We start from the raw sequence: 10,064 nt of genomic DNA on the forward strand, positions 1-10,064 counted from the left end.
CACATGACATAAATTGACACACATGATACTCAGAGGATCCCAAGTTTGACATGTCCAGTTTATTTGTACGAAATATGGTTGGATTAAAGATTGTGAATTTTATTAAACATTTCATGGGTGTCATTTGAGAGGGGGAGGGATTGATCAGCCTGAATTTTGGTGTAGAGATCCACTTGCATATCATCAAGGCATTCTGTAGTGTGACTATTAGTTCAGGTAATATCATTTGTATATTAAATTGTAGATTTGATGGACGGATGGACATACATAGACCAAAAGTATAATTTTGGGGCAATTGGCTAAATCAACTTTTGAGAGATTTTGGAAAGATTCGACCTATGGGAAAACAAAGCATTTTTTCTTATAATTGGCACCAACGAAATTAGAAATGCTACTCTAAAAGAGTTTCCAATTTGAATAAAATTTAAACTAAAAGGCAAATAATGTTTTTAATTTGGACCAAATATTAATTTAATTATTTGCTTATCTTGGTTATTTTTTTAATTCTTAGTTTAATCATACAAATTACATATTAAACTGTTCCGTTTCAAATTTTCAGTACTAATGCAGAGAGTGATCCGCGCTATTTTCTAAATCGTATTTCCACGTTTAATTAAAGTTTTATGACATGTTTTTGTATTCAATTATAAGGTTAAAGTACAGAATAGGCACAAAACACGTTCCCCTCCCCATGTTAAGAATGGCTTTTTAAATAATAACATTATTTCAGCACGGATCACTCTCTGCATGAGTACCAAATTTTCTTTTAATTCTTGAGATGTACCAAATTTTCAGATCATAAAAGTTCAGGGGTGGAGGATTAAATTGTTTAAATTTTAGTAGGGGGTTCATTTTTTTATGCAAGTTTTACACAATATAGTCCCACTATTCCATTTTTGCATTGGTCTTTTCCCTAAAGAATTCCACCCCCTCCCCCTTGTAAAAATTGGGTGCTTCTACACAATACAAACCAAACTTTTATCGAATTAAAATTTGTGTTAAAAATAAAAAAGTTTAGTTCGTATTGTGTAGAAGTGCCAGAAGCCGTATAGTAAAACTGTATATGAAATTCCTATTTCAATCACGTATATTTTTATAGTTCATTGCGTTTTTATTTACGGCCGCCCCTCTCCTTTAAAAAAAAAAAAAAAAGGTTTCAGAGTTTAATTTTTTTTTTTAATATGAACTCCATAATCTTTTTTTGGGTTTGTATTACTGTACACAGATTCGAAAAAGTTGTCAAAAAACAAATATATAACAAATAAATGTTATCAAAGGCAAGATAAGTTACTTTTCTACCAAACTGGATATATTTTTTGTGTTTTTATTCAGTGTAACATGTTTATTCAGCTCGAAAAACATGCAGTGTTTAGCGATGTATTGGAAAATTCAAAATGGCGGCCGACTCTCTCTCGGAGAGGGTAAGTTTGAGAAAAGGTATAAATAATAAACTAGACAAAATACTGTTAGAAATTCGCTTAATATATGTTACCGTGACATAAATTGACATATATTCGGTTGTTTTTAATAGTATTCTGTCTTGTTTATTATTTATAACATCTTTTCCCAAACTTACCGTGTTAAAGAGACAGTCGAGCGCCATTTTGAATTTTCCAATACATCGGTAAACACTGCATGTTTTTCGAGCTGAATAAACATGTTACATTGAATAAAAACACGAAAAATATATACAGTTTGGTAGAAAAGTAACTTATCTTGCCTTTGATAACATTTATTTGTTATATATTTGTTTTTTGACAACTTTTTCGAATCTATGTGTACAGTAATACAAATCCCTTTTTTTTTTTTTCGCCATTTTAATAAAGATAGCGACTATATTTCCCCGGCAAAGTTTTTAATTAGGCGTCTCACGTGTAAGCTGGAACTTGCTATAATTTAGTGTTTTTAATTTTCTATTTACTGGACATAGTTTTTTTTTTTTTTAATTTAATAGAAAACCATGGCGAAACCCATTTAATTTTAAATAATTTACAAGACTAAAATAGGACTTGATAGGTTTAATTTATAATAAATGTTTTTATCAGTATTATTATAGTTTTAGGGGTTTAATAAAACAGACTTTAGTTTAAATACATTTTAATTAATTTATTCAAATTTTAACAATTATTTTTTTAAAAGGATAACGAAAAAAAAAACCATTATTTGTTCAAAATAATTTTTATAAGAATATTATTTTTGATTTTTTTAAATTGTAATATTTTTAAAATAAAATAGAATTAAATTTTCTATTTAATTTTATGAAATTCATTATTTCACTTTTTAATGAGAATCGTTAATTGTTAATATAGAAGTAATTTAATTTATTTTTTTGTGTGTTCTTGTTCTACCATTCATTGTTATTAATTTTCATTTGACGAAACCAAATTTTAAAATTTTATCCAACCAAAATAAAAATGTATTTCATTTATTAAATTTCGCAATTTAGTCACATAGTTTCTTTAAATAAATTAGTTCTATTTATTTATTGTTTTCTTTTTTTATCCCTAAAATGCCAGGTTGGTTTTTCTTTCTTTTTCTTTTTTTTTAAATGAATACCCGGGTTTTTTGTTTTGGTTTTTTACCTACACTCATATTGCGAATACGACACATTTTTTTTGGAGGGGAAAAATAAATGATTTTCACGCATTGATAAGACGGGTTTTTTTTCTTCTTTAATTTAACTAATTTATTCTAATCGAATTATTAACTTTAGTAAAACTTAAATAAAAGAGTATTTTATGGTTTACAGGAAAACACCTTTTTTTTGGGGGGGGGGGGATATTTTATAAGTATTCAAATCCCGCCAAAGGTGGTTGTATGGTAGGAATAAATAAAAATAAGCATTTAATACCGCTCTATAAGGACTTGTTGCTATATAATATGGTATTTATAGGGACAATTAATATATTATAACGCATTTTTTATGTGATTATTTTCGTTTATATAGTGTAGTTGAGTCCCCCCCCCGGAAAGAAAAAACAAAGCCAGTTCAATAATGACAGTTAAACAATAACTTAGGTAGAATTCATATTATATATATATATATATATATATATATATATATATATATATATGTGTGTGTGTGTGTGTGTGTGTGTGTGTGTGTGTGTATATATATATATATATATTGTTATTAAATATATAATAAATATATTATTAAATAAATTATAAAAAAATAAATATTCCTTTAATGCTGCTAAATTTTATATCGAGGATACTAGTAAATAAAAACTACGTATATAAATTAAAACTAAAATCAATATTTAATAAAATAAATTTTACAAATGGTGGGGTGGGGGTTAATTTTGAAATTGACCTTTGGGGGATCTTTTCGGTGATGGAGAAGAGAAAGATCGAAATAGAGATGTCGATACAGATAGATGGATAGATATTCCGTTGTCTGTGGTTTTTTTAGTAGTGAGGATTTCGCCATTATTTACCTTCGATATTCAGTGATTCTGTTTTCGTATTCTTCCTCCGTCTCGGAGTCGCGTCGTTTCGGCTCCTCCATTTCGTTGAGTTGAGGCATTGTCAAAAACCAGACAAAAAAAAAAAGAATCAGCCCCTCGCTCACTGCCTTTCTATCTATCTAATTCACTCTTTCACTTACCCTCTATATAATTATACACTTTCCCTCTCTCGCTTTATTTATTACATATATAGATAGATATAGAGAGAGTTGTTTCACACGCCGGGTCGACTGACGGTTACTTTATTTTTTTTTTAGGTCAGGTTGGTCAACCGAATTAAATTAAAGAAAGAGCAAAATGGTCTGTTTATAAATTTTGTGAGCTAAATAAGGAAAAACTGGCGATGTAATAATGGAGGCTGAGAGAAGAGTTCGTAAAAGAAGCGGAAGTGGCAGCCATAGACGCTTGATACACACTTCCGGTTTCAACCACATGGCAGCCCTGTTTACTAGAAAGCTAGTCTCGAAACACAGATACAAAGTCCGCATTAAAAACGTTTTTTAAATTTAGATTTTCATAAATCTATATATAAAAAGTTGGAATTTTTTTTTTTAATGATTTTCACGAACAACTACATTACGTTTTGTACTTTTTTTCCTGTTTTTAATAATGAGTCAGCATTTATCAAGGCTAAAAGCCACTTTAAGATAAGGGTTAATGAGATGAATAGATATTTTTTATTATTATTATTCAAGCCAAACAAGGTATATTGCCACTTGGACTAAATAAAGGGGATATTATTTCAGATCATATCTACAGGGGACTATGTGAGTTTGTTCACATTGCATTTAAATTTCTGCATGTTAGTACAGTCAGGGAAGCAGGAATCAGGGAGGTAATTCCAAAGTCTAGTAGTCTGAATGAAGAAACTTTTAGAGTAGAAGGTTTTCTAGCATGTAGGAACAGTGAAGGAGTGGGACTTTGTTGCTAGACGGGTTATTCAGAGTAATTTACGTTAAGGGGGCACAAATGCTATGAATTCATCAGAGCACATTCCTTTAAAATACTTGTAAAACAGGGGATGCAACATTGTGGTGATGGGACAGGAGTTGAAGTTTTTTGATAGTGCAGGACCTATTAGATTGGAGATTTCTTTTTAAGCGGTCAAAGAGGGAGAGATTGGTGGTAAACGTGGCAGCTCAGACATGATAACAATGCATAGGCAACTGAAATATTCGTTCAATTTCTTTTTTTTTTACAAGGCATTTACTCGCGTTCACCTCTAACAATGCATATCGCCACTTGGACGTAACTATTTGGGACTATGCCTATGAAAGATTAATAAGATATTGGTTTACATTGGTTTATGTTACATTTGAACTCCTGCATATCAGTACAGTCAGGGAAGCAGGTAGCAGGAAGGGAATTCCAAAGTCTAGCTGTTCAAGGGAAGAAACTATTAGAGTTCTGGCATTTAGGGACCTCAACAGTGAAGGGGTGAGATTTTGTTGCTAAGCGAGTTTGTCAGGGACATGTACATCAAGAGGGCATAAGTGTAACGAGTTCATCAGAGTACATTCCATCAAAACTCCTGTAAAACAGGCACAGAGGTGCAACACTGCAGTGATAGGACAGGAGTTGGAGCTCAGTTGACAAAGTGGGACCTATTAGATTAAAAACTCTTTTTTGGATGCTATCCAAAAGGGAGAAGCTAGTGGTAGATGCACCAGCCCAGATGTGGCAACAATACTTCATGCATGGGCAAATGGTGTAGAGGCAAAGGACATTCTCAGGTGTGAGTAGTCCTCCAACTCGAAAGAGGGAACCCATCTTCTTTGCAGCAGCCTTTGCAATGTTCTCAATGTATTTGTTCCAGTTCATATTGCCTGTGAATGTTAAGACGAGAAGTTTGAAGGAAGAATACTCTAATAAGGTGTCATGAATATCAGCGGTTGATAATGATAACGAATATTATGAGAGGATTTAAAATAATGAATGGAATAAATAAAATTTAATGATTTATGAGGATGGTATAGGAAAAGCGTCTTTTTTTTTTTTTTCAATTACATTTTCAATTGCAAACAAGGCACAGTGCCATTTAAAGTAGGAGACTACTATCAGGTAGGAGGCTATTATCAGGTAGGAGGCTATTATCAGGGACATAAATTGCAGAGATACTATGTAGGGAGTTGAGCAGCAAGATGTCTGTTCACATTAGACTTGAACTTCTGCATGTCAGCACAGTTGGGAAAGCATGAACTTGAAACGGATTCCAAAGTCTAGCAGCTCTGGGGAAGAAACTATTAGAGTGGAAGGCTTTCCTACATCTAGGGATCTCTACTGTGTAGGAGCAGGACTTTGCTGCTCGTCAGGTTTGTCGGGTGTATTTACGTTAAGGGAGTACAAGGGCTTGTAGTTCGTCAGAGCATCCACCATTAAAATACTTGCAAAACAGGCAGAGTGATGCAACATTTCATTGATTGGACAGAGGTTGAAGCTTAGACGACAGTTCAGGACCTATCAGGTTGGCAACTCTCTTTTGAGCCCTATCCAGGAGTGAGAAACTAGTAGCAGATGCACCAGCACAAATGTGACAATACTCTATACATGGGCGAATGGTAGCCTTGTAGAGGTACAGGATACTTTCAGGCATAAGTAACTTTCTAGCACGGTAGAGAGAGCCCACCTTCTTCACAGCTCTCGCAATGCTCTCGATGTATCTGTTCCAACTCATGTTCCCTGTAAATGTTAAGCCGAAAAGTTTGAACGAAGTACTTTCAGGTAATGTATCTTTAGCCATAGCTATTAGCGGTTGAGACGGTTTCTTGTAATTATTAAAGGAAACAAGCTTAGTCTTATCAGCATTGAATGTTACCATCCATTTTTGACCCCATTCCACTATTGATTGGAGGTATTCCTCTAGGGTTTCCGCCATTGTCTTGATATATGTCTTCATTCGTTTTCCCCTCATGCCTGTTATAGAGTCTATTTTATTAGGGAGGTCATTTATGAATATCAGGAATAATAAATGTCCAAGGATCAATGAAGTATACCCACATTTATATCATATTGTTTAAACGTACGACCATCGAGGACAAACTCAATTCCTCTTTTATTTAAGAAGGATTTAATTATGTTAAGTATTCGTCCAGTAATACTATAGGATCTGATTTTCATGAGAAGACCATCAGGGCATACCCTGTCAAAAGCCTTAGATATATCTAGGGCTACTGCCCTCCTCTCCCCTGCCTCATCCAGTGCATGGTATATAGATTCAGAGATTACAGTTAGAATATCTGCAGTAGAACAGGCTTGCCTAAATCCATATTGATAGTTGGACAGAAGTTTAGCAACTGTAAGGCGGCGGATTAGAGCTTGATTAATTATGGACTCAAATATTTTGGCGAAAAGAGGGGGGTGGCTAATGGGGCAATAATTTAATGGGTCAGTTCTTTCGCCAGGATTCATGTAAACTGGTACCATAGAAGCAGTTTTCCAGCAGCCAGTAAAGCAAGATTCGTTAAGGCATTTTTGTTAAAGAGTTTAGAGAGAACTGGAGCAACCTCAGCAGAGCATTTTTTTTTCATAGCACAGCCGGGATGAGATCAGGTCCACATGCTTTTGAGGTGTCTACGTTATTTATGATATCATGTACTTGAGAAGGGGTGATTTTCAGATCATCTAGTGTGGTTTCTGTCCGCAAAGGAAAATCAGAGAGGGAGTGGTTTGCTAGGTCCAAAGTAGAGTTTCAGGCAAACTAACGAGCAAGCATGTTAGCTTTATCGGTTCCTGTGTAAACAACCTCATGGGGAATTGTTGATTGCTCATTATTTACTACACTGTTGTAGGTTTTCCAGAAATCATGAGTTCTTAATTTCTACACTTTAATGCGTTTTCTAGTAGTTTCAGTATATTTTCTTTTAGCTGTCGCTACTTCTTTCTTACAATTACTTCTATCTTCTACATACTTTTGTTTGTTTGTAATAGACTTATGCTGGACAAATCTGCAGTATGCATGTTGTCTCTGAGCAATGGCAGCTGTGCAAGTAGAAGTAAACTATTGGGGAGAGTGGGGTTTGCTATAGAACTTCCATATAGGAACATGTGCTTCAATTGCCTCTTTGAACCATTCAGTAGTATCATTTGCACACTGTTCTGCAGGAAGAGAAAAGATATTTCCCCATGGAGCATCTCTAATGGCATCCCAGTCGGCCTTATTATAGTACCTTGTCGTTTGAGCAATGGCTTCTCAACTTGGGGTCGAGAGTTTAGAGTGATGTCTATCATTATCACAGCATGATCAGCATTTCCAAGTGGCCAATGGGCATTTGTTACACAATCCTCAGGAACTGTTGTCAGAAATAGGTCCAGAAATGAGATTTGCTGGTCCTGACGATCTGGGAGACTGGTCCGAAATGTTACTGTCTGTGTCAATGAATGCGATATAGAAAAGTTATAGATGATGCTACCTCAGCTGTCTGTTATTATTGTGGTAGGCATTAAAGTTACCAAATACATGTATTTGAGTGCTAGTGTCAAGGGAGAGTGCTACATCTATGCTGTCAGAGACATAATTGATTAGAGTACAGTCCTGACATTGTAAGTCAATATTGTGGCCTTCAATCTTGTGGCAACGTGTTCCATAAATGACCTCATGGAAATTAATACAGAAAAATAAAAAAATTTTTGTTTTTTTGCAGTTGTGATAGGAAGATGAGCTATGAAAGTTTTACAAAGAGGAATCACAGACTGAAGCTCAATCGAACACATTCTATTGAAGATAAAATAGAGCAGAGAAAGACTAGCAACTGTGCGAAAATTGGTGTAAAGTACAGAAGAAATAATCCCCCACTGGATTGCAAAGTAAATTTTGTATTTAGTTCGAACAAGAACAAGTGCTTTGTGCACTACCTCCCCAGATGTGGCAGCGGTACTCCATCTGAAGTTGTATCTGATTCTTAGGTGTGTAGAGCATTGGATAAACATATGACATTGATTAAAAGGGAGTAAAAAATAATATCTTTATTTATGTCAGGTAATTTTATTATTTTTACTTTTTGACCCCAAACAACACACATTACCACTTGGATTATTTGGGATTGTGTCTAACAGATTGGATTGCAGTCTAATATGAATCTGTAAGTTCGCACTGACTTGTTACTTTCACATGCATGTGTTACTTTTTTTTAGTTTGTAATGATTTCCATTGGTTGAATATTCTTTAAGTTAATACCTTCATGTTAAAACTTCTAGCTTTGGGAATTGAGGAAGAAAGCGAATTCCAAAATGAGATCACTATTTAATGATCAGTACTCAAGAGAGAAAAGCTCATATATGAATTATTTTCCTTTCTTTACAAACAAGATATTCATCCTATCTGTTACATAAGCACGAGTTATCTCCCTTTGACTTAGTGACTGCCACCGTCACTCTTGACTGCAACCTCCCACTACTTGTATTAGTGGTAAACTGCTATCTATTCAGTGTTAATATATTCTTTGTTTCGTTACCATGTGCGTCTCGCCTCTGTTCATGAATGCTTCACTAACAAGTTACTAACATGATTTCATTTGATACTCACCTGTATCAACATGTAATATAAAATGATGTCAGAACAAAACATCGAACCATCAACATTCACAGCCGTATATTAATATTTTCACAAAAAAAAAAAAAAAATGGAATTTTTACCACATCCAAAAGAATTGAACTTCTCTTCGGATAATCTCGGACAAGAATGGGAAACGTGGAAAAACCAATTTCAATTGTTCCTGCAAGCTACAGAGTCGGACAAGAAACCGGAGAAGGTGAAAACTTCAATATTGCTGACCTGTATAGGAAACGAGGGAAGGAAAATATATTATACGTTTAACTTTGAAAATGACGAAGAGAAGCTAAACTTAAAAAAAGTTATAGAAAAATTTGACGCGCACTGCCAACCAAGAAAAAACCTGACGTTTCTCACATATCAATTTCTCACATGCAAACAGAAAGAAACACAGAGATTTGATGAGTACGTCACAGAATTACGGCAAAAGGCGAACAAATGTGAATTCGGCGACCTCACTGAAAGACTAATAAAAGACATTTTAATTTGTGGCGTCCATGACGGCATGTTAAGAGAAAGAATGCTTAGAGAACCTTCACTGGATCTACAAAAGGCAATACAAGCAGGCCTGAGTGCTGAAGAAACGAAGAGACACTCTAAGATAATGGCTGCATGTGACACAGAAAGTATCTCAACAATCCGAAACCCAAAGAAAAACAAGATGTCGTCCAAAGTCATGCTCAAACGAGAAGAAAGAAAGCCCGCGAAAACACAACAATGGATTGAGACATGCACATACTGCGCTGGGTCACATCAAAAAGGAAACTGTCCAGCATATAATAAAAATTGCACAAATTGCGGCAAAAAAGGACACTTCGCTCGAGTGTGTTGAACGAAAAAGAAGAAACTATATAATGTCGGACACAATTCAGACCACGTGGAGCAAAATCAGTTCAACATGGACGCCATATTGAAAAAAAATGTAGACGCACTAGAAACTGACAAATGGAAAGTAAAGATTCGAGGCAACGAAACACTCATCAACTTCAAAATCGATACAGGTGCTGAAGTAAACGTATTACCAGCAAAAATATATAGAAATATTG

The 10,064-nt window shown here is 34.5% G+C and overlaps 2 protein-coding genes across 3 annotated transcripts in view; one reads left to right on the top strand and one right to left on the bottom strand.

Annotated features, from left to right (window-relative positions):
* LOC145279668 (uncharacterized) overlaps positions 1–3,873 on the bottom strand; it is a 102,707-nt gene extending 98,834 nt beyond the window's left edge. For both annotated transcript variants that reach the window (XM_080130929.1, XM_080130928.1), the window contains exon 1: positions 3,441–3,873. In XM_080130929.1, the coding sequence (XP_079987055.1) occupies positions 3,441–3,529 (89 nt within the window). In that variant the 5' untranslated portion in view covers positions 3,530–3,873. The remainder of the gene's footprint in view (positions 1–3,440) is intronic.
* A 5,215-nt stretch (positions 3,874–9,088) lies between these two features.
* LOC145280262 (uncharacterized) lies at positions 9,089–9,850 on the top strand. Its single transcript, XM_080132036.1, has one exon. It carries the CDS (start codon positions 9,089–9,091, stop codon positions 9,848–9,850), a length of 762 nt encoding a protein of 253 aa, XP_079988162.1.
* The last annotated feature ends 214 nt before the right edge of the window (positions 9,851–10,064 follow it).

This window comes from Euprymna scolopes, chromosome 7, assembly GCF_053919585.1.
Source record: "Euprymna scolopes isolate OS-2025 chromosome 7, ASM5391958v1, whole genome shotgun sequence".
Classification (NCBI taxonomy): Eukaryota; Metazoa; Mollusca; class Cephalopoda; order Sepiida; family Sepiolidae; genus Euprymna; species Euprymna scolopes.

What these genes read in the sequence shown, in the direction of transcription:
- LOC145280262 (XM_080132036.1), top strand. Translation starts at nt 9,089, where the DNA reads ATGGAATTTTTACCACATCCAAAAGAATTGAACTTCTCTTCGGATAAT.